Genomic DNA, 25,695 nt, shown 5'->3' with positions numbered 1-25,695 from the left:
TTATCCATACTTTAAGCTGTGGGGGCGTGAAAAAAGCCATTATGAGTATATTATATATTTCAATGTTCTAGTATGATTTTTGTTGTTGTTGCTAGAAAACAGTCCTGTAGTGCAGGAAAGCCTGTCATGAATCTTTGTTTTTAAACAAGATCATACTATTTCTTCAGACTGCCCTTACATTAAAGCAAAACAAAAACAAACGTAAAATACCCGCAAAAATTCACCGGAAATAACAACCTCGCAAAACGGTTTGACATGCTGTCAGTCCTTAGAGCCCCCTAAGTACTTTTTGTTTCTTTGATCAGGAGATAACAGTATGAAAAAGTTAAAAATATGAATTTTAACACTTGTTTTATATGATTATTAATATCTCTTTGGATCCAGTCCTGAGAGTTCCAAAGCTTAGTGAATAGGACTGGAATTTTCGAGACAAATACGTTTCGTACTTTTATCTGTGAATGGTCACATAAGTGGTAGTTAATCCTGCTATATGTTTAAGAGTATTCACTTCAAGAGACGGGTGCTGCTGACTGGTTTGTTCCCCTCTAGCCCACAGTTTAAAATTAGAGACGACTTTGCTTGATACATCGGGGTCTTTGGCCTGGCTGTTTAGGTGCATAAGTGTCATAAGGTGTAAAAACAAACAAAGAAATTAGCCTATCTAGGCCAGTAGCAAGTACTATCAACGAACTGATAATGGAAGTGCGAATGGTAGAATTAGCTACAAAATTGGTCAGCATCATATACTCTTTGTGGCGAGGTAGAAAGGCAAGGTCGTATAAAACAATAGCATAAACATATTTCGTAGTTATCAAATATTTTTATTATTCCATTACACAGAATTTGTTATCTAATTTAGAAGTAAAATACTCACCATTCACTCAGTTATGAGATGTGGTACTCTCGTCAACAAGAAACGGAATTTATGAAACGTTCTTGAAAAAACATATTTAGAATAATTATCAGTTTCTAGAAGACGTGGCAAACATTGATATCTGTGTTATTAGAAGTATAAAAAAATCATAATTTTGATTTTAGATAAAAACATTTCTGAGCACTCATTACGCTGAGACATGACACTCGCCTTTTGAATTACGACATGGGTTTTCCGAACAACAAGACCACATTTTTAGAAACATATTCTTCCATAGATTTCATTTCCCATCTAATTCTAGGTCAGTTCTGTTCGACATGTTTTTATATTGGACGATATAGAACGTTTTATCCTTTTTATTTTTTGGCTCAGCAAAAAACGTTCTGGAAAACAACTAACATTAAGAAAGATAACAAACTTATTAATATACATATATGTTACATAGAATGTGCATATTAACTGGCTATTATACACATTGACCAGAATATTTGGAGAATGTGTATATTTCCTGACGAATAACAGGGTTTTGCAAATTAGCCGCTCAATGTGCCCATTACCATGTAATAAACGGACAATGTGCAAAAATGTTTCATAGTCTCTTACATTACGTACATTCTCTAATGATATTGGTTTTTATACATTAGACTCGAAAAGTGTGAACATTCTCCACTTATGCTCATTCATCAACTCCAAGTAGCATTGCCTGGAATATATGAATATACGTTGCTTGCATTGTTTACGATATAACTACTATTGTCTCAGATGGTTATTGTTCATTATAATGATAGACCTGAAACATAATTATTATTATCGCATTGATATCAACTAATATCTTTAAAAAGCAGTTTGATAATCTATTTCATAAGTTATCTTATAATATGATTTTAAATACTTAACAGATTAAAGTAGAGAGGAAGGTATTAGAAAATGAAAGTTATATTGAGTTAGGAACATTTTGTTGGCATATACATTCCAGATATACTACGTGCTGTGATGTAAAATATAGGTGCATATATGTTCGAAAATCATCAAAGAGAACACAAAGATAGATTAAAGGCGAGTAAAGGATGCTACGAGTTTGTTATTTACCTTTAAATACATCTTGTGCATTGTAACGATAATCATAAATGAGCTGCTATTGGCTCTTGAAAAATCAGACAAATTTATTTTTATTTCTTAAAGATGTATTTTGACAAAATCCTTAAAATATATAAGGTACCAGCACTATAACACAATATACAATATCACTTTATGCAGCTTGTTTGTTTGTTTGGAATTTCGCGCAAAGCTACACGAAGGCTATCTGAGCCTTTATGCAAGACGTTTTGCCAGACTTTGTAGTTTATATGAATATATTTTTAAGATGTTCTAATTGCTAATCGCTGGAAGAATTTCCTCACCCAAGATCCCTAGTACAAAAGCATTACTTGCAGTCTATATAAAGTAATCGGAATTTTCCCTCAATGATGTTCTTACAGTGGAAATAGAGTATTAGAATGATTATATTTGTTCTAGAAGTAAAGTTATTAAAAATCTTTTGAATCACTCAAGTTACACAGTTATTATAAATTTCTCTTTTCTCTCGTTTCTAATACAAGCTTAGTAAAGTTTTGTATTATTTTTGTGGATATGAATATACATTTTATTTCTAGTTATACAATGTGCAGTTTCAGAGGAAACAATTTTAATCAAATCTGTGGTTATTTTAATAACTAGCATCAGCATTTTACTTCGTTTTACATTTGATTGCAAATTAATTAACTTTTATACGGAAAAATATATCTTTAATTATAAATTTACTAATTTTAATAAAATAGCTTGTTATTTAAAACGGTAGATACGCGTATGAAGACATTAACGACAAACATGCCTGCGAATTTAAACTTCATAAAAGTTGTTTTGGTTTTAATAACAGATTTTACATAATTCAGCTACGCATATTTCGAAACTAATATTCATATTTTTTCTATCACGTAAGGATTTTTTACAAATCGAGAGCCCCCCCCCCAGTGGCACAGCAGTATGTCTGCGAACTTGCAACGCTAGAAACCGGGTTTCGATACTCGTGGTGGGCAGAGCACAAATAGCCCATTGTGTAGCTTTGTGCTTAACTTTAAACAAACAAATCGGGAAGAAAATAAAACTCTTACTCAGATCAAATTATTATTTCGTTTACCACAATGAACATTTTATATTATCATGTTTGTTAACGAAAATACAAACAAACTGTAAAAATGGAAGAACATTGATGCCAAACAAATATGCATCCTCATTCATCCTGATTTTTTTGTGAAATCTACGTTTTTTCGTCTCAAAACTACGTGTAGTGGTCTTTCTTTCAGGTATTGCGTTATGACGTTTTGTGAAAATTTTATAAGTAATGGAAAGAAACGGATATCATTTTCGGATTCAGCGTACAGGAATGACCGTAGAACATGTGAAAATGTCAAGACAATAAAACCATCGCAAACCTGTGTAATTAACAACACTTAAGGAATATACTCATAGTCAAAAAATAGTTATTTGCAATGTAAAATATTTTGGTTGTTTTGAGGGTTACAAACATACCAAGTTTAATAAATAAACCAGTATACTGTTTTTATACTTATGAATAGCCCAGTTGTAAAATATGCATTTTAAAAAAGTCGTGAGAAAGATTACAACAGATTTTATTAAACATAGAAATTACATTGACATATCGTTTTTGTCTACTTAATTTTATCAATACGCTTAACATTATCAAGTATTCAGCGATGTTATAAAAGATAAGCTGATCATCAACAACACAACAGCATGATGTAAGAACATTGAATACCAATAATATAAATTATGGTGTGATCATAAGAACGTCACACCTTAAACTTGAGAAGATATCTAATTACATATCAGTTTACTTATACAGGAGAATGGTGCGCCTGGGTTCGGGGATTTAAAAAATAACCATTCCACGTTCATCTTCTGATCCTATTTCGCTCACAAGAGTGATGAAGATAAGGACTGACCTGATACTAAGTATAAATAAAATGATGTTAATCATCCACTTTCGAAGGCAAAATTCCAGAGCTCGAAATTTATCAGAATTTTGATCGGAACCAGAAGTACGTTAACACATAAACTCTAACATAGCAAACTCGTAATAGCTAAGCACGTTTTCTTTATTTACACTGGTCAGTATTTTGAATATGAAATATCAGGTTAATGCACGAATATTAGCTACAAGTATCAGGCACCTGTATTAATCGCATGACTATTTTACGTTCACTAACACTGACACTTTTGTTAACATGTATTGATATATAAACAATCTTTGAATTACACAATAACGTTATTACTATTTTGAAACATGCATTGTTTAGTAATTATAATTATAATGGAGAAATGTTTAAAAAAATTCTTTTTTTAAGAAACAAAAATGAATAGAAATTAGTTTTTTTTACCTATTCCTTAAACTAAAATTAGCTAGTTCAAAAATCAATTTATGACATATATCAGTTTCTTTTAACAGTAACTAAAATTATCGTGGAGTTGACTGTTTTACTTTCTTGGTAAAATTATTCTGAAGAATTCCTTTTTAGTGCTAGCACATATCCCCTGTTTGGAATCAGATTGGTTAGTCGCATGACTTCCCGCTGTGGTCCCGGTTGCCTTCGTGGTGGGAGTGGACTCTGTTGGATGGGACGCTTGTCACAACATCTACACAGAATTTTTTCAACATTGCGCCTGAATCTATTAAACAAACAAAATAAAAGACCGGTAATTAGTCAAGTATAATACTAAAGTATTCTATTTTAATATTTCCTAGTCGTAATCTTGGATCAACTTTTCTTGATTCTCCATCTTGATACTTCTTGCAAGGAACATGTGACATGTTCATATTTATCTCGCTTTGTACAACTGGAGAAAAACAAGTAAAGTCATTCTTATTAGTGGGTTAATTTCAAAGTTAACTATAAGTTTCTTTAAGTATATCGTGAGACTTATAAAATTAGTCTTATTAGTTTTGATTAAAAACCGTGCATGGCTAAATTTTGAAAGGTCTGAGATTCGAGCGAGAATAAGCTGCTGAATACATTCCGCACCTTCAGCTGCGTTATAATTGTGACTGTCAATTCCATCCTTAGATTAAGAGTAACTGCATACTATACGGACGGTGCTGCTGACTGGGTTTCCTCGCTCTTGTCAACAGTTCTAAATTAGGATGACTATGGTTGAACCTTGGGGTCTCTTACCTAGCTATGTAGCCTCTTGTATCTTATAAGGCTTCGCTAAGTTTGAAATACTAAACACTGATTTCATAAACGTAGTATATCCTTGCTACGTGCCTTGTTAATTAAAGAGACGCACATAAAATCAACGTAGGTTGAATCGCTTTTATAATTCTTTCTTAATTAAAATACAACACAAATTCACTTTAATATGATTTAATTCAACCTTTTACGTGAGATTTTATTTGTATTTACCCGTATTCGCTAGGCAACTAGCTCACACTGTGTTTAAAATTTGTCCTAAATCGACTAGATACCGGTAAAATTGTGTCTTAAAGATATAAATTAGATAAAAGCTTTAAACTGATTGCTCATTCCACCAGCCTATGGAAGAGATTGCTTCTATTTTATTCTGTATTCGGCTCTAAATTGAATTTAACATTAGTTGGAATGAAACTGTAGATAGAAAATGTACATCTTAAAGAGATATAAATGGTACTTATAGTTAGTCTTTATTTAGCTTTGATTAACTACGATTTTTTTTTCGTTTTCACTTTTCTGTTGTCTGCTCTTGTAGGATACATGTAAATATAGTTTCAAAGGCCACTTTTTATGTTTCTGTACCAATTTTATGTGACCTTGCAGCTTATCTATTAAATGAAAATTCAGTCTTTGCAAGCTAAAATTAAATACTAAACAGACCAAAGATTAGACGTTCTTCTTCAACAGTGAAAACTGAGCCTAAAGCCTCGTTGTTAGCATCTACATGAGCAGAAACTGAGCCAAACGACTTTCGATGCAATATTGTCGTCTTCAGCAATGAAAATTATGTAAAACTTATCGGCATCATTTGCATCTTTGTCAGTGAAAAACTGAGATAAATGTTTCATTGATGGCCAAGTTGCGTATTCACTACTGTACAGTTGGGTTTTACAGATTTTATATGTGTATGATTAAAATAGCCAGTTGTGTCTCGATTTCTGATGATTTTATGAAAAATAAACGAAATGCAAATATTTATTAGTTCTTATATTGCCATATTATGTTGATAACAAGAAGATGCAGATGGAAGATGGAAATAGAAGTTTGCACAATTCAACACCATATCAACTTGCTAATTAACATTTCTGGCATTTCACCTTATTGTCATTATTCCTACTATTATTATTGTTTTGTGTATTAGAAGTAAACAAACTGGTTGCTATCTTAAAAGTTTTTGCAGAGATTGTTTCGAATTAAAAATATTCCCCGTTTTTGGCTGGAAGTGTTCAAAGCTAGCTCTCAAAAATGAAGCTACCATTACAAGTAAAAAAAAAAGGGGGGGGGTAGAAAAACTGAGAATGTTTCCAGAAAGACTCGTACGCATAAGAGCAATTCTTATCAAAATACCTCGTTTCTAGGCAACAAGAGTTGTATATATTTTAGTGAAGGAAATCTTACGTTGTTTTCGTGTGCAAAACCTGCATATCACTCAGTGTAAAAAATATCATTTCTTGAAGCAAAGTGTAACGCATTGCAATGCAATATTTGAACAAAGTTGATCTATAAAGCTAATCACGTAGCTAAGAAGATAATGAGTTGTAGAATTTTATGGAATGTTTTAATAACATCAAGCGTTTAAATTATACTTTTTAAATACAATGATTAAAAAAACTGAGCGTATCACGTACGTGCCTAGCCTTCTTGAAAATATATATTCATATCGATACAAAAGTGTACTTGCAGAAACCAAATAAAGTTAGCTGTGACTAAATTTATTTCATATTTATACAGGGTGATGTAAAAGTCGTCTGCCACTATGATATCTTAAGTTTCGCTTTTAATATAATTTTTTTCTTTTGCTATAAATTTGATTAATAAATTATTAATCTTTAAAGAACGTGCAGAAACGATCCTGTTGTCACACTGTGTCGTCATATCGAACACTTGTTTAAGAGTAGGTGGTGAGCACTGTTTACGTATCTAGGAAACAAGAATACTAAAATCAAAATCTCATAAGGTGATTGACGAAAATCCTATCGCTAATCACTTCACAAACTAAATATAATCTTGAGTTTAATTATACGTTTTCTATTTTTCCAGTGACGGCCTTTCGAGCAGAACTTGACATTTAGTCATTCGTGTAATCCTAAGGTTTCCTGGAGATATCTGAAGGCGGCTATTGAAGTAAAGAAATAGATATTTACACTTACTTAACTCAAGTGGGATACCTATCGGTGAACTGTCATATGTTATTTCCCGCTATTTAGTGTAATATCTTTATACCTTGAATATTTTGCTTCAATGTATAGATTCTTTATATAATGTTGTATTTTTAGAAGGTGCGTCGGAGAGGAAGGAGTAAACCTAATTTGAGAATGATTCCACACAAACTACGGGTCAACTGAAATACAATTATTGAAAATATTGTACGGCATTTGTTTGTCGGTAGGAATATAGTTACACACAATGGGCTATCTCTTGTGATCATCGCAGGTATAGAACCCGATTTTTAGCATTATAAATCACCATCATTACCGCTGAGTAATCGGGGGCATTTAACGGTATACTACTGGGCATGCTCAGTAAAACAGCATTTAATTTAGTTTTTAAAACAAATCACATAATGGATAGCCGTATATGCTCAACTTGAAGTTTATGCATTTAGTAATGTGCCAGGCTGTGAAATAAGGTATAGATAGTCATCATTAAATTTGTAATATTTGATTTGAAATAGTAAAATAAATGAAAGTTTCGAGCGTTTTCTTCTGAATATCTGCATCATTAACATTGGATGAGATAGATTTCAAAATGTAGTTTCATGGTTGTATTACATTTTGTCTCGGTTACTGTATTGTTACGACGTTTACTATAGAAAATATTAATTCATCAGAAGATACATTGACCAAAATCAATAATCAAGGATATAATTAGACTTTTCTATATCAGAGTTCTGATAAGGGACATCTACTATTACTAATTAATGTCCATGGTACCTGTGAACTAATTTTTATGTAAAATAAGTGTCAGGTAGCCAGTTATGTGATCTGATTTGCACAAGTATATAAAAGAGAAGTAAACAAGGTGTGTAAAAAATTCAGGTTAATAGCGAAACATGCCAAAGTCAAACAAAGACGTTTGGTTATTTTCATGACGTAACAGAGCTAGTAACAGGTTAGCTAAAAACCGGTCAAGCGAACTAGGTTGTTGCACAGAGCGTTGTTGTCAACGAACGTAGACTCGCTTTTAGACCATCAATACAGTTGACTGGAGACCTGGATAAGATAGACCATTATATAAGATTCGTAAGATGATCACTATTTGACTATATAAATTTACCGTAACCGGTAGGCATCAGCTTTCCAACTGAATCAATAGTTGAGAGCAGCAACTAGGCGACAGATCAACTAATAAACGTCTAAACACGCTTATTGAATTCGAAAGCAATTAATTACACATGTACAGGATGCTCTAGGTTGAGGAAGACGAGGGCAGCTCGTGGTTCACCTTCAAGCAGTGTTAACGAGATGGTAGCAGATCTGATAAAGAAGTGAGATGTATTACCACAGAACCCATGTATTCACTCCTTTGGAGCTTGCCACAATGAGTACGACTTGTGTCTGAAGTGGCCATATGTCTTATTAGCAAATGTTTACGGATCATGCTTTAGGCTCTAATAATAAACAACCGCATAACAGATCACATGACTGGTCATCTGACTATTGTTTTGCATAAAAAATGAGCTTATGGGTATTATTGACATTAGTTAATAAAACTAATTGTGCCTTGTCATAAGTAGAATATAAAAGCAGTTACAAAAGATGTTAAACGACATACACCTAAATGAAAACTTCGTTCATATGCGCTGCGTTTCGGTTGTATGCTCTTAGTCAGGTGTAAAGAATGCTCTAAACTACGTATACATATGTTTGTTTGTTGTTAGCTCAAATACACACATTCAGCTACCTGTGCTGTGACCATCACGGGTATCAAAACCCGGTTTTAAGCGTTATAAGCCTTCATAGTTACCACTGAGCTACTGACGAGTTATGCAGATGTAACTGAAAAAAAGAAGAGAACAGATGAAATGAACGCAAGACGCTTACGCCAAAAATAAGTTATCATTGCTGCTTTAATGTGCCATGTTACAATAATTAAGGAAACTACAGTATACAGAATAGAACAAATTAAAATAACAGTAAAGAATACAAGAATATCATGAAGAAGATGTAAATATCAAACTGAAGTCGTAATGAGAAAAATTTAAAGGACGAACTGTATACGTAATATAGAATGGAAAACAAACAAAGTTTTCATTTATTCGTGTGTCGATAGCTTTATTCAATAACTCTTGTAATATCTAGCATGTATTCCGGTTTTTCCTGCAAACCGTACTCGTAAGTGCTAACCGTAAAGAACTGTACTTGTTTATCCCCAGAGGTATGATAGCATTTCTTCAATCTTTCTCTTCCGATACTTTCAGTACTGGACTCGAATTATTCACAGCTATACTATCCAAAACGAGGTACTGTAACCATTTATTTTTCCTTTACAAATATCTCGAGAATAGTGCTTTACCACGTGGACTAAAACTCAGTTATCATCATACGAAACTAAACAACATTACTTATAATTGACAAATAGTCTCTAAGTTGTATAATTTCTCCAGATGCAGAAGCTCTACATGATTTCCATTCACAATTGTACCTTTCACGTGACCTATCTGAAGTTTCTCTGATCCGTAAACGTATACACGAGCTCAAGTGTCAAAATGTCAACGCTTTAAGTTCTCATAAATAGAATAAATGGTGTGAAACGAGTAGTTACGATACAAGTGATTTCCTTCTCAATGAAGGTGAAGTTTGGGTTTTAACAAAACGACTTAATTTTGTGCCCTCTTGCAACCGATAAGGTGAATATTTTATGAAGGCTGGCACCGACAAATTCTACAGGCATTGCTGTTTAAAAACCCATTTCTCCATACAGGACACCAGTGAAAACAAAACAAACAACAATATAACAATGATGAAAAACGACCATCTCAAATCCAACCTCTGCTGAACTTCAGATGTCCATTCTACAAATACCACGTTTGAAAACAAAACTGACTCCACCAGATCTTTTTTACAGAGGGTTGAGTATACTATATTAAAACGATTTCGAATAGGCAAATAAACAGCTCTCGTGACAACCACAGCCGAAATAAAGTTTCGGTGAAACAGCTTGATATAGTTTGCCGTTTCGTAGGTACTGTGATACTACTGAGAATTTATCGGTTTTTGGAAGAGTAGGTAACAGCCCTTTTCGACGTCAAATTGTCATAGATTCAGATCATAAAGATGTGTTCAAGTCGGAGATCTAGAACTTTAAGATGGGGTTACCCCTTTTACTTAATGACATACAGTTAACTGAAACAAACATGGTATAACTTAAGTAACCAATATTAAGAACATCGTATATTTACTGTGATAAATTTTGTAAGCTTTTTATAAACCTTGTTTTGGAATTTAAATTTTAGATAAATTACTTTTAAATATGATATTTAACTTTATATAACATATATTTATATATAGCTAAGCTCTGCTGGAATAAGAATGTTGACAGTTTCTGCTGAATGTGTTTTTCAAAAAGTTTACAATTTTGTAATAGCTTTCAATGTTAATTTGAAATCTCAAAATACTAGCATATGTTAAGCCATGATATAAGAACTTAACTTAGGAGAACTTAGAAATAGAAATAAACTTAAGGAAAACAATAATGCAGTATACAGTGCAGAGGGTGGACCTGAAGTTTCACTGATAATAGTGTAGCTGTGTTTAAGATGAACACTTGGCTCTCGGTAATGAATTAAATATCGCCCACAATGCTTTAAATCTTGATCAGCCATTATTTTATCGTGTTAAAAGAAACACATGTCTTTCCAACTCTATCCAAGAAACTTGGTTCAGTCCTTCCATGTACCAGTCTATTTTCCCATTCCTCGTGCTTGAACTCTGTCGAAACGACTCCAGGAACCACTTCATTAAAGGGAATTATTCTACTGCCATTCTCTTTAACATGTAAAAATGAGTATCACGCAAACAGTTGAGCGCATTTCGTGTAATGTATAGTTCTGCAATATAATCATTATGTATCCGTACTGTGTAACAGTAAAGTAAATTGTTTGTCCTTTGGAGAGTGTGCGTGTTTGTGCATTTCCACGTTCTTAATAGCTCTCAATTCCCTTTCTCGTGACATTTGTGTGTACGTGTTCTTTATAGAATATCCTCTAACACCAGGACTTTAATTTGATTGTTAATAACCAAGATAAAGATATGTTATTATTGGATTATCTTTCTCGTCGTTTAATGTGACTATTATTTTGCTCACTACCATGTACAACATGTATACATTTATTGTCCTGCTAGACTCTCATCATTCTGTTTCTAATCCAACTAATTAAAATTATGTATCATGCCGCTCGCACACACATACTCACGCTCTCCAATCTGAATAAATAAATCTGAAACCCTTATACGAAATACTAACAAAATATTTGAGGACCCGTACCCCTATTAGATATAATTTCCCTATAATTATCTACTTTTTCATGATTATGTGACAATTTGAACGTGTTTCCCGGCTACTCTAAATCAAATCTACCTTACGTAAAGCACTAATGAGAAAAAAAAATACTAACACTGAAAATATGACTATATTTAGTAAACTTGATGAATTTATTTGAAGACAGTGGTTTAACTAGTTGAGACATTATTTATGTTCCAGAAAAACGACTTTTTGGGTTGACACATTGATGTTCATCTGGCATGTCAGGTATTATAAACATTCAAAAAGAAGATTCATAAAAATATAATTATTAGAAAAAACTCACAGCCATGGTCTCTGTGGGCGGTAATTTCAGGCTCTAATTAATGATCAGCCCCTAGTAGCACAACGATAAATCTACGGACTTATAAAGCTAAAAATCGGGTTTCGATACCCATGGTGGGCATAATACAGGTAGACCATTATGTAGCACTGTACTTAAGTACAAACAAACAAAACTACTGAATGGAGAACGACACTGTAGTAAGATGACGTAGGGAAATATGTGATAGATGTAACGGGTCTAAGTTTCTGGGTTCAAATATTTTAAGTTGTCGTTTTTCTTCAATAAGCGTATTTGTTTTGTTTTTTAATTATTAAGTATATTTCGTTCAGTTCGTAACAGCAGAAACTGCTTCAAAGTAGGCGTCTTAACTTTGACATTTTCCAGGAGTAAAACCTTCTTCTGTAAAAGAACTATTTTAAGTTTACTTATTATTTTCTGATAAAAGCAAACTTCATCCACAGATCAGTAGTTTAATATATCGTTGTTTCTTTTCCCATTATTAAGAACAAACAGAAAGAATGAAAAAATGTGAGTTAAAGAAATCGGGTTCTGAAAAAGTCAAAATGTAACTTCACTATGATCTGTGTTTAACAAAACTATATACGCATGGCCAATGTACAGAGCGGACAGCCAGAAATTATGAAGTTGAGCCATTAAAACTAGAAAATATGTATAAACGATGATAAAATACAATAAACATTATAACCATGAAAAAAAATTAAATAAAGAAATTATAATAATTGTCAAGACGGAAGATAGATTAACGGACAAAAACTAATGTATCGAAACTGATGACGTAATGTTATACTACATGAGGAACTGGTGTGCAAATAAGATTATTTAAGATAAGATTATAGAGCCGAGCGCGGCCTAGTTGTTTGCGTGCTGGCTTGTGGGGCCGAGGTTTCATGGTTTGCATCATATTACCTTCATAAAAAAATCTCTCTTAGAACTTTGGAGCCGTGGGTGCATTATAAGAGTAACGGTCAAATTTACTATTCGATTAGAGTAACCCAAGAGTTGGGATGAGTGGTATGGACTTGCTGCCTTCCCTCTAATCTATCGCTTCAAAATTCGGGAGAAATCAGCATCAGTTTTGTATACCATAAGAAACGTTATACTAATTAGTACAACAATAGAACCATTGTATCTTGCTTAAGAAACAACTTTCAAACACAGTGCAAAAAATGTCTGTGGTTCTGCATTTCTAGCACGAATTACATAAACAATGCAAAATATCAATGTAATAAAACAAGGACTTACCAATTAACCTATGACTTGTTGAGTACGTTTTAATAAAGTGTAAAAATATAAAGATTTATATTATTTTCCTAAAAATATTATTTAAAAAAACTTGTTTTAAATAAATTAATTTAAGTTCCACAGAAAATCTATGTTATTTAAAGTGAGTCCCTGGGCGTGTCAGCGATCATTTATGGACTTTCAACATTAAAAGTCGGAGTTAGATTCTCCACAGTGGACAGAAAGTAGATAGCCGTATGTATGTTTAGCCTTGTGTTAAAACAAACAAACCGCCCGTTAGTTTAACCTCTCACAATACATGTAGTGTTGATGTTCTTTGATGAATTTCGCGCAAAGCTATCGAACAGCAACTGTCCCTAATTTTCACAAAAGGTTTTATCGGTTGTACGGAGAAAAACATTTGTTTATTTTGTACCCAACGCTTCACTGGGTTTACCTTGCTTCACACGGCTATCTACTTTCTGTCCACTGTGGAGAATCTAACTCCGACTTTTCATGTTTAAAGTCCATAAATGGATTCGATTTTGTTCAGTGGTTTTAAACACCTCTGCTACAAAAACTGTTCCAGTGTTAATGTTTCCAAGTGTAGCTAGGAGGCGTTGCGCGTCCCTTTGGTGGTTTCATAAATTTACAAAAGTAGGTAATGGGCATAAAACCTTCAAACCCATAGGCATGTAGCCCTATTTAAATTTCTAAATTTTTGTTACTATTTGTATTAGAAGTGGTTAAAGTACAACATGTAGCTAATTCAACCCATGGAATCGTATTCATTGTTATTATTTGTGTTAGAAGTGGTTAAAGTACAACATGTAGCTAATTCAACCCCTGGAATCGTATTTATTGTTATTATTTGTGTTAGAAGTGATTAAAGTACAACATGTAGCTAATTCAACCCATGGAATCGTATTTATTGTTATTATTTGTGTTAGAAGTGGTTAAAGTACAACATGTAGCTAATTCAACCCCTGGAATCGTATTTATTGTTATTATTTGTGTTAGAAGTGGTTAAAGTACAACATGTAGCTAATTCAACCCCTGTAATCGTATTTATTGGTTTTTGAAATATTATCGCTCGTTTGTATTTCAGAGACTTATGGTAAATATATGGTCGTTAAAGCTATTTAAGTCGTACTGTGACAGACGCCTTTATCAAGCGATCTTTACTGCCTATCTGGACACTTGGAACAAGCTGACGTTTTATTATTATTACTTTGTTTATTTTGCTATCACGTATAGCTCAGAAACTGTATTTTTATTGCTGATGAAATTATGTTTTGTTTTGTTTCACCATTTTGTTGATATTTCTTTTATTTAGCAGATTTCCATTCATTGCCTTCCCAACTCAGGTCACGTTCAAGAGAAAATGGGGATGGATGTTTACTGTGTAAAGATCAGTGCTGTCACATTAGCTAGTACTGTTTATAAATATATTCACAAGTTTTCTCACTAAACTACATGCGCTCTTTATTCGTGTCAAAATTATAGTTGAAATAAAATAAAAACACTCTTACTGCTTCTAAACAGCACTGTAATGCAAATAAAAGAAAGAAGATATTTTCATAATAAACTCTTCTGCTCACGAGTGCTAAAATAAGATTTCTGCACACAACCAACTTAAACTGGAACACCAGTAGTTTATAAGTCTATATAAATACGCATATTATTAATAGGTTAACATCTTTTCGCTGCTAAAGGCTTCATAATTTATGTGTTGTTTCAATAGTTAACGTGCAACCCAACAAAAAATAAAAATTGCGAGCGATATTAGTTTAAGAAGTGTGTTATAACATCTGCAATTGAGAAGTTTAAATGGGCAGTCCTTGCCAATCCCTTATATAATCCTTGCTTAATATTTTGGGATGTCAGTATTTCTGAATCTCTTAGAAACACTCTGATTTATCTGTAACTGGATCCATAATATCAATTCCCCATTTTACAGAATTGATTACCTATTGAAGTTTGTGATACAATGGAAAAAATGTTGCCTTTTACTTAACAAGGAATTTGTTGAGAGAAACTGAGATGCACACTCGTGGCGTAGCGTTAGGTCTGCGGACTTATATAGCTAAAATCCGAGTTTCGATACCCGTGTTGGGCACAATACAGAGAGCCAGTTTTGTTGCTTTTGTGCTTACCTTCAAGCAAACAAATAATATGAGCAGGATTTTCTCAGTCAGGTACAATCTGAATTACGTAATATCACTATTATATAAAGAAAGTATTTAAAGTGTCAAATGTTTCAAATATTTATCAAATAACTGAATACAAGAAAATAAACACAATATTTTAACATACATCACATTTTCTCGTTTCATCTCTTTTTTTTTAATTTAGTTTTACAGTTTGAGCTTAGACATCTTAAGAATACTCTGTTTTATAGGAATGGTTTTATTATGTTATTTTAACGGTTACACAGCGGAAATCTTACGCGTTTGTTAATTTAAATACTTAATTAAATGAGTTTGGGGAGTGTTTTTATCATGGCATTTTTATTTCTTTCTCTATTTAATTAAAACTTTGTTTGTTTTTCCCACTAGAATGTTTTCTTCTAAGGTGAATATAAATTGTCTGCCAAAAACCTATAGAATACACTGAGAAATTCCAACCATTTTGTAGAGCCCAAGAAACGCTAAATACTTCAAAATATATTGGGGGCACTACAAAGAAGATAATCGAGGAAGATTACCTACTATTAAGAAACGAAAAACGAAAAATCAAGGAATCCATCTTAATTGAACAAAGCAACCCTACTCTAAACCAACACCCTGGGGTGCCAAGATATCTCTTCTAAGTCTTGCAACAGTATTCGTTCATGCGACCTCTTTGTTCCATACTGTATATATATATATATATCTGTGTCAGTGTAAACTACCTGATGATGACAAAACCTTGACGAAATGTTGTACATTTGCTGTTATGTTAAACTTATATTAAAGTTTTTCTTCATTACCCATTCAAGCCGTCTCCATGCATTATTAGTATCAAAGTGGGTTCCTCGTCATCGAATTAATATTAAGAAATGGAATGAGATATTATTTTGGATATTTTATTTAGATCGTTATGGAGATCCGAGAAAAGTTTTTATATTGATTTCGTCTTTACAGAATGCATAACAAAAACAGGACATTTGAAATGAAAATCACTTTTAAAGAAAAGTAAATTTTCAGATCAAAATAAAATGTTTTACAAATCTGATTTCTAACACAGTTTCTTCAAAGTTTATTAAATTAGATGAAATGCCTGTATAACTGATTGGTTAATAAGTAAATGAATGGACTTTATAATAATGCTGTTTAACTGGTTACAAAACAATTAATTATTAACTGTTTATAAAGAAATGTAGGTTAAATCGAATAAAAAAATCCTAACTCTGTGCTGGATAAAAATTAGATAGAATTTGCTGCAGATGATAATAATTAACATTAACTAAAAAATGGTCAAACTTTCTTTAGTGGTACAGAGGTGGACAAAATAATGGATTCATAAACTAAGTTTTGGTGTCTATAAAAGGAGAAGATATAATCAGATGGCAGTTTCTCTGCGTGTTGACTTATTCTTTAAAATTTTCTTTATATTCAGTATTTTAATATTTTTTTTTCTTAGAGAAGGATTCTGATAATTTGATGGTAGAAATATCTTTTAGATTTCCAAAAATACCCGATTGTAGGCGAAAGTCACTTGGATTCTCAGTGATACGAACTCCTAAGATAAATAGTGTATCCCTAGGAAAAGTGTTAAAAGTGACCGCAGTATGAATATCTAAAAACAACCCCATAAGACAAACACCGCAGTTATCGAAAAACTAAGTTGAAAAATCGTGATAAATAAGCAATAGCACAACAAATATTGGAACGAAAACTAGAAATTAGAGCGTCAAAAGTGTGGTGTATGCAGAACTTAAGGTTAGCCCATAACAACCAATCTCTGTCAAAACAACTCTAACAGAACTGCACAAAATGAATTGCCATGGTAGTTCCAACATTCGGAAACTTCTTATAATACTAAAACGTTCAAAAGCCCAAATGAACTTATGTTAAAAGCATACAAATTAGACGAAAGTTCAATGGCTTGATGAGATGACTAATTTTTGAAAATAAAATAGACAGAAAATGATCACATAAACTATATTTTATACTAAGTTCATTCTTGGACGAATACTTTATCTTGGACGAATACTTTATCCACAAACAGTTTCAGGAATGCAATGCATCAAATCATACTGATAACATTGTTAAACAACATGAGGAACTGTTTCGGCACCTAGCTTGGCCACACAGTCACCAGGTTTAAATTTTATTGATCCTCTCTGGCGATCTCCTGAAACCTATGTTCAAAATAGATTTTCACCTTCAACATCGCTCCAACAGTTAAGAGAAGCTTTCATTCACAAATAGTAAAAAATATCTTTGTTCTATGTACAAAAGCTTGTTTGAGCAATTTCACGTTGATTTAATGCTGTGTTGTCTGTTCATTAATAAATTGTAGGAATTTAACAGGTGTTTCCATTATTTTTTCATATCCTCGTATTTTGAAGTAATACAGAAAATTGAGTATAATATATTAACACGATTTTGAACATGAAAGTCAGCAGCTCAAATCACAACTACATCTGTTATAAAGTCACGGAAGAGCGGAATGTTCTTGAACCTGAATTTTAACTTTGTTGTAGGTAGGTGCTGCTACCTTTTGAAAAGGGTATGTAACAGCCCTTTCCGACGCATCATATTCGTATACTCAGATTATAAAAATGTTTTCAGACCTCGGATTTAGAATTTCAAGACAGGAATGATCTTTGTTCTTAGTGCTATTGGAAAACAAATAAATGTATATCAGCTTACACATTTTTCACATCTATGAATCGTACAACGTTAGGTAAATGAGTTGAATAAAATAGATATTGTGTTATTTGTCACTGTCTAACAGTTTAAAAAATTAAGCATAAGATTTTGCAAAAAAACTGTGGCTATTTGAACAATAAAAAGTAGGTCAAACATAGTGCCTGGCTTACCTTTGATTCGTCCAACAATAGATTAGTGGATTAAACATAGCATTTGCCATAGCTAACCAGTAGATAGCCAAGTACAGATGTTGGATAAATTTGGCTTTCACGAGTTCCTTGTCATGGTAGGTATACAGAAAGTAGATATGGTAAGGTAGCCAACAAACTCCAAATATCACCACGATAGCAGTTAACATTCGCACCACCTGGTGGAGAAGAATACAATGCCTTAGAAATATAATCTACACATGTCATGGTCATTAGTATAAAAAGTATGTTTAAGCAGGTAATGATCCTTTTCTGGAAGCTTTTTACAACATTCCTATTTGCTATGTGATGTTAAAATTAAAAACTAAATGAGTAACGTTTACATAAGTTTTTAAGTTAAACTCAAAGCTATTCAGTGAGCCATCTTAAATGCGACCACCACATGGATCAAAAACTAAATTGGTGCATTATAAGCCCTCAAGTTTACCACTGGGCTACCACAAAGAGTTACTTATATAGAAAATAATATTTCTGGAAACATTTTAAAACAATCATATTTAGTTTAAAATTTTTAATGTAAAAATTAAATACCTATAGAAAAATATTTCAAATGTTTAATCATTTTTTACGCGATGTATTCAGATTTAAGTTTCATTCTGAACAAACTATAAATAACACTGAAAACCGAGAGACCAGATATCAACCGTTGCCATGGTTATTAAGCCTAAATATTAATTAGTTACTTATTGTTTATATTTATTTATATTATTAAAGGCACTAATTAGCTTTATCCTACATTTCTTCCACTAATCTACAGATATTTTTGGGGTATTTGTTTTTAATTAGAAAAGCAGAATTCGATCCTAATTTGTCTGATTAGAAAGACAAGTTTGCTATCCACTCGTTTGGGTAAAGTTGACTGATTGTATTATCAGATAATTTTTGTAGATGTTTTTTCTAGCTTTGTTTTTCACGTGTGCGGTTTTACATTTATCAATCAAATGGGTCAACGAAACCTAGAAAGCCTAACGGAGAGAGCCCAGATGAATGGATACCATTTCTGTCTTTCTAACAAAAGAACAAAGGTTTGATTCCCGATTCCCGCCGTCACGTGCATCGGTCTAAGAGTTTACCTGAAATAAATAAATGTATAAACATTAGTAACAAATAATAATTATATTTAGGTGCTCGTGTAAGAATCTAACTATGACAACGAATGAAAACCGATTTTATATAGTATACTATTTTTTCACAATAAACTGTTATACAAATGCGCATAAGAAGAATCTATGTAATGGCAGTATAAACTTATGTTATTCAAGAAAACACTCATATATTAACCAAAAGTAAAGCATTTTTACTTTAAAAAATTTTGTACTACGTTCCTATTTTTTTTTCTATTTTGTTGAAAATATCCCTCGACCCTCTTCAGGGGTCACCATCAGGTTTAATGTTTGTTCTTACATAGGTTAAAAAAAATAACTATGATATCCGTAAATATATAATTTTAATACATTTAGTACAACATATTTAGGCTTAAATCATTGAACTCCTATTCCTTCCAACAATCAAGACTTCCACTAAATTTATAAAAGTACCTTCATTTCTTTAAACCCAGAAGATGAAATGTTCTTTGTTTTCACAAGCTTGAGTAAACACCCAAGTCTAATGCTGAAAATGTTTGCAAAAGTTGTATATTTCAATAGAAAATAAGAACAGATACATAAACCCATTCTCATAACTGGTTCTGAGTAAATTCACAAATAAACAGAAACAAAGACACTGAAATATTTCGGAGAGCTCATTGCCAGAGAAAGAAATATATTCAAATGAAAACCAAAACCTTCATTTCTTCCGAGAATTTTGGACTTTGTGAGGTTTAGTGACTGAAAAGGTGTGCTGATTTCCCTTAAGAGTGATCAGGCAGGGTCCAACAGACATTTATCACGGAGCGAATCTGAATTCCTTGACTTTAACTGAGTTTGAAGATATGAAAGGAACTAGAAACAATGTATAACAAAATGAAAAAACACAGAAACGTCGGTCGACGCAAACTAAGTTTTTTTTCGTCATAGTTAAGTATTGTTCTAGGTCATTTACGTTGGGTGTCACTTGGGCGTCTTGAGAAGAATAGCATTATTGTTTTGTGTATATAATGCAATATTTTCTCAGTCTGGAACAATTACTTAACACAATTTCCTGACATATAATAGACACAACAAGCTCTCTTCAGTAAAGGCGTCGTCCATAGTGAATACACTCTTTTAATTATTTCTGTGTCTTAAATTTAAATTAAACTACATACTACTGCATTAATGAACAAATTTTAAAGCACATATTAAACAAGATGGTAAATGGCAAACACATGGTATGCCTGCGCACTACAGTGACTAGCATGGTGAGTTTCCAATCTAAAGATCTAACATCTGAGTTCTGATTTGCCGCGAAAAAAAAAATTAAATTTAAGTTAAAAAATAAATAAATAAAGCTGTGGGTGCGTTATAACTATTGTTGTTTGAAGTTAAGCACAAAGCCACACCACGACCTATCTGTGGTTTGCCCACCACGGGTATCGAAACCCGGTTTCTAGCGGTGTAAGTCCGCAGACATACCGCTGTGCCCCTGGGGTGGACGTTATAACTGTGACACTCAACTCTGTGTACAGTTAATAGTGCAAGCAGCGTTTGTTTCGCCACTCTTCTCGTTGACAATCCACTCATGCCATATGTCATATATTATTTCGCGCAAAAGAAAACCTGGTGAACTCGACGCTCGCATAATGTTATATCTTCTCAGTATATATCAAATAATATTTTCACTATCTTTGTACTCTGTCGATGGATATATAAATTTATGCCAAGTATAAATTCCTTTCCTGTAATTATTAAATATAGAGCAGTTTCATTCTGGGTTGTTAGTGTAAAATCATGTTATTGTTCTTTTATTTTATTTTTACTACGTATTTGGTGAAACAGTTTCATAGTTTGTACTATTCTGTCACCCAGTGAATTGAAAATTTAAGAATAAAATATAAAAATCTAAAGATGTATATTACAAAATAAATCATATTAAAATGTACACAAACTTTCAAATTAAAATCATAATCGAATAAGTCTAACTAACGTGAAAGAGAATGAAATGTTAAATAAAATGCAACTTGTTATAGATAAGAAAATAACACAATAATTATCGTCATTTACAGTTCGACGTTTTTTCTTTTTATATTATATTTCGATACTTGTATAAAAGTTGTTAGCGATGTGAGCCCTCGGACTTGCCGCTGAGTCACTGGAAGACATTTTATAAAGAGATAGTTAACAAGGTGGGCTAGGGCTGATATCGAACACAAGTTTGGGTGTTTTGGTGGTATTTGTGTAAATTTATTCTTCGGCAAATTTCTAGAACTTCAGAGCAAAACTTTGTGAAGAGTTTGTTTGTTTGAAGTTAAGTACAAAGCTACAGAACGGGCTGTCTGTGCTCTGCTCTCCACGAGTATCGAAACCCAATTTCTAGCGTTGTAAATTCACATACATACCGCTTTGCCAATGGGGGGGCTTTTTGTGAATAGAAGGAAATTCATAATTTGCTACCTAAAGAAAGAAAAACATGTACTTTGGAGGAGTTGCAGAGCCTTAACATATGCAAAGAAGAGTATAGAAGGAACCAACCCAATACAACATAAGTTTCGAAAAATGCTGAATAACCGAAAAACCTTTTAGATTTTACTCTTAAATATCCAATTGACTGGTTTACTAACGAGGTGTATAAATAATGAAACCGATTCAATATATGTACAGTAAAAAGAAAAATCAATAAATTAATATAAGATTAAGAATCTGAATAAAACTGTTCTATGTACATGCGTATACATATGATGAATGGAGTACAGAGAAAGCAAAATCGTTATGATATATATATATATATACAACCCCCAAAGTCATGGCAACGTATATACATATTCTTTCATACATACTAAATATTGTTACTATATAATACACCACAATGTCCATAGCTAAACACAGTTATCAACAATTTTATGAAAGTAACAAACAAAAAAGTTCTACTGGGAAATATATATGTATAATTTATTCACCGTAGTATTCGTCTATATCATGAAAATTCATGAAAAGGAAAGATTTGGACATTACATGAAAATAAAACATTTAGGTTATGCCTGCATCATAAAAAAGGAATTCATTTATTTAAAAAAAGTAACGAATGTCTCTAGCTCCGTACAGAGGAAACTTTCCATTAAAAAATACATATTCTACAAACAAAACTCTTTCGAATTTGAAATAGATTCACTATCCCTAAATACACAGAAAAACTTAATGTTAGTTCCTGACCCTGCGATATTTCTACTGTGTATAGTAATTAATATTAGTTCCCGACCCTTCAATATGTATACTATGTAAAGTAATTAATATTAGTTCCTGAACCTGCGATATTTCTACTGTGTATAGTAATTAATGTTAGTTCCCGACCCTGCAATATGTATACTGTGTATAGTAATTAATGTTAGTTCCAGACCCTGCAATATTTCTACTGTGTATAGTAATTAATGTTAGTTCCATATCCTGTAATATTTCTACTGTGTATAGTAATTAATGTTAGTTCCAGACCCTGCAATATTTCATACTGTGTATAGTAATTAATGTTAGTTCCAGACTCTGCAATATTTCTACTGTGTATAGTAATTAATGTTAGTTCCAGACCCTGCAATATTTCTACTGTGTATAGTAATTAATGTTAGTTCCAGACCCTGCAATATTTCTACTGTGTATAGTAATTAATGTTAGTTCCAGACCCTGCAATATTTCTACTGTGTATAATAATTATTCTATTTCTGAAGTTTGAGTGATATGAGGTATCTAAGTTTTAATTTGTTGTTTATAAAGATAGATAGATATTTAAGAATATCTAAATATTTTCTCATTAAGATGCCAGGTGAAACATATTTCAATGTTGAATACTAGTATAGTAATCTGCACAAACAGTAACGAAATCAGATGGAGATAATTAAAAAAAAATAATTGTAAAATTATGAGTAGAAGAAGTGAAAATTGAAAGAGGAGCGTGGAAAAAATATCTGTAGTTAACTGGTTTTATAAAAATTTTTAGGCCTACTGGTTATCCAATTTTACGCAGGTTTTCGGCGCTTAAATTGTAACAGTTAACCAAGGATGACAAACCATTATAAAACACGCGATACGAAAATTTCCCACAAACCTGATAACAGTGGATATTTCTAATGCAATATGGCAAATTTTCTTACCCTACGTTTTGAATTGACGGCTTCTGGCTGGACTTGGTTTGTGACACCATCAACAGATTGACGCCAAAGGACCCTTGACATCGAGATATAAGCAATCGCCATTGATCCGATGGGAAGAACGTAGGTAAGGATAAAGAAAGCGATATTGTATCTAGAATATACAAATAATGGTTGTTTTAGTTATGATAAATAATTAACCAATTCTACTCTCACGGCACTATGAATTTCCATCTTAAAAAGTCGTTATGTTTTATTATATGATAGAATAAATATTTTTAGAACAGAATACAGCATAAAAAGTTTTTAGTTTCCGATAATGGGACATTTTTTTATATTCATTTTCATTTGAAAATGCTCTTTAACTCGTTATTATATTGCTTGGATATTATTTACTCAAACACATTTATTACATCTATAAAGTTTGTGTAATTCACCATCAGACATTCTATAAAGTGATTATATAAAAAAAAGTATTAATAATGTAAAACTGATTTTGGCTAAAATGAAATATCGTTAATAACAGCCCTCCAGCGGCACAGCGGTATGTCTGCGGACTTACAACGCTAGAAACCGGGTTTCGATACCCGTGGTGGGCAGAGCACAGATAGCCCTTGTGTAGCTTTGTGCATAATTAAAAACAAAAAACAAAACAAACGTTAATAACACTAGAGAGATTTTAATAATTAGTTTTAAGAATCAGTATTTAAAGTTAAAATAGATCGGAACGATTCATCCTTCAACTCATAATCTAAACGATCGTTGAGTATCCTCTAGTATTTGAACAATGCAACCTATAAAATTTCAATTCACCACGAAACTTATATTTCTTTCGTATAGGTTTCATCATCCGAATATTTAACTTTGAGTTAAGCTTATAACTGTCAAGCCGAAAAATAATATAAAAACAATATAGCAACAGCATGCTTACGTCAGAAAGGTTTTTTAGATTTTAAACTAGAAATAATTTTTGGTCTAAGAGGAATTAAAGTCCAAATTTAATTATAGTATCTTTACGTTGCAAAATTGTTAAAGTTTTGAACCAGATTAATCCGCGCCTCTCGTGAATGCTTCGTAATATAGGTAAACATTTTATAATGTTGACGGTATTTGTTTTCTTTAGAGCAAAGCAACGTTGGGTTATTTGCTGTGTCCACCGTGGGAAATCAAACCCCGTATTTTAGTGCGTAAACTTACAGCTGAACTACCGGGGGACTATTGGTACTTAGAAAAACGTATCTTTTATAGACGGGTACTGGAAATGAAATTAGAATTCTGAAGTCATTTTAAAGTTTATAGTTTGTATCAAGTTTGTCTAAAGGTACATAATTTGGTATTTTGAGTATCATAAGAATCTGTATTCAGCAAACTATAAAATGATAACCAATTCTAAAGCTCGTTATTCACATTACGCTTAGTTTTCTACAATATCATATCTCGATTTTAATTTACTAACTATCTTAAAAAATAATAGATATAAAACTGCTTTGTTTTCCACGCATCAGTCTCCCCGCGAACGTTGATTGTCAAAATGATTTGTTGAAAGTGACCTGTTACTGATAAAGTATAATGAAAACTCGCAGGAACATTTTGGATAGAAAACTGTAATGGGTCCTTTGAAATTTTTGTGTTGAAAAATACAATTGTCTAATATGCTATTCCTTTGCATTCTGTGAAATAAACGGTTTGTACTACTTCACCGAAATGATTTTATTTACCTTAGAAACAAAAACAAGATTAAATTTACATAAGTCTTTGGACATTGTCAAAGTACAATTGCTAGATATAGCGATAATTAAACAAGTAAAAATATTTTCCCTGCTAAAGATCTCCTCCCCATTCCTTACTGCTCCTGGCTTGTCTATCTTTACACGTGCGGAGATTGAAAGGCCTCCTATATTGTCAAAACCAAACGCCATTTAAAAGTCAGAGCCTATGAACATATGGGAATTTCTATCAAAACGCAAAAAGAAAAAAATGAGTAACCCCTGTGTTTCCTCTACACGCCAACAGAGTGAAGAAACAGGACATCAACCTATACTATCAAATTTTTCTATCTTCTGCAAGTCTAATACTGACCTGGAATTATTGATCAAAGAAACCCGCTCCACATCAAACAGCACTGAACAACATGCAGCCTTCAGTTAAATTATACATTTTTCAATATGTTCGTATTACTGATTTTACCTTTTTTGTTGTGTTTTCTTGCTGTAGTTTCTGCCCATGATTACTGTTTCGTGTTTT

The 25,695-nt window shown here is 32.4% G+C and overlaps 1 protein-coding gene across 1 annotated transcript in view; it reads right to left on the bottom strand.

Annotated features, from left to right (window-relative positions):
- Positions 1-4,345: 4,345 nt before the first annotated feature.
- The window catches only part of LOC111085769 (tachykinin-like peptides receptor 86C), a 36,744-nt gene continuing 15,394 nt past the window's right edge, over positions 4,346-25,695 (bottom strand). The window contains exons 2-4 of the mRNA XM_022385937.1: positions 23,455-23,605; positions 18,201-18,397; positions 4,346-4,600 (exon numbers count right to left, since the gene is read on the bottom strand). Coding sequence (XP_022241645.1) covers positions 4,426-4,600; positions 18,201-18,397; positions 23,455-23,556 — 474 coding nt within the window. The 5' untranslated portion in view covers positions 23,557-23,605 and the 3' untranslated portion in view covers positions 4,346-4,425. The remainder of the gene's footprint in view (positions 4,601-18,200; positions 18,398-23,454; positions 23,606-25,695) is intronic.

The sequence above is a fragment of the Limulus polyphemus genome, unplaced genomic scaffold, assembly GCF_000517525.1.
Source record: "Limulus polyphemus unplaced genomic scaffold, Limulus_polyphemus-2.1.2 Scaffold608, whole genome shotgun sequence".
NCBI classification, from domain to species: domain Eukaryota; kingdom Metazoa; phylum Arthropoda; class Merostomata; order Xiphosura; family Limulidae; genus Limulus; species Limulus polyphemus.
Note: the sequence above shows the minus strand (reverse complement) of the source record. Positions and strands in the feature narration are given on the sequence as shown.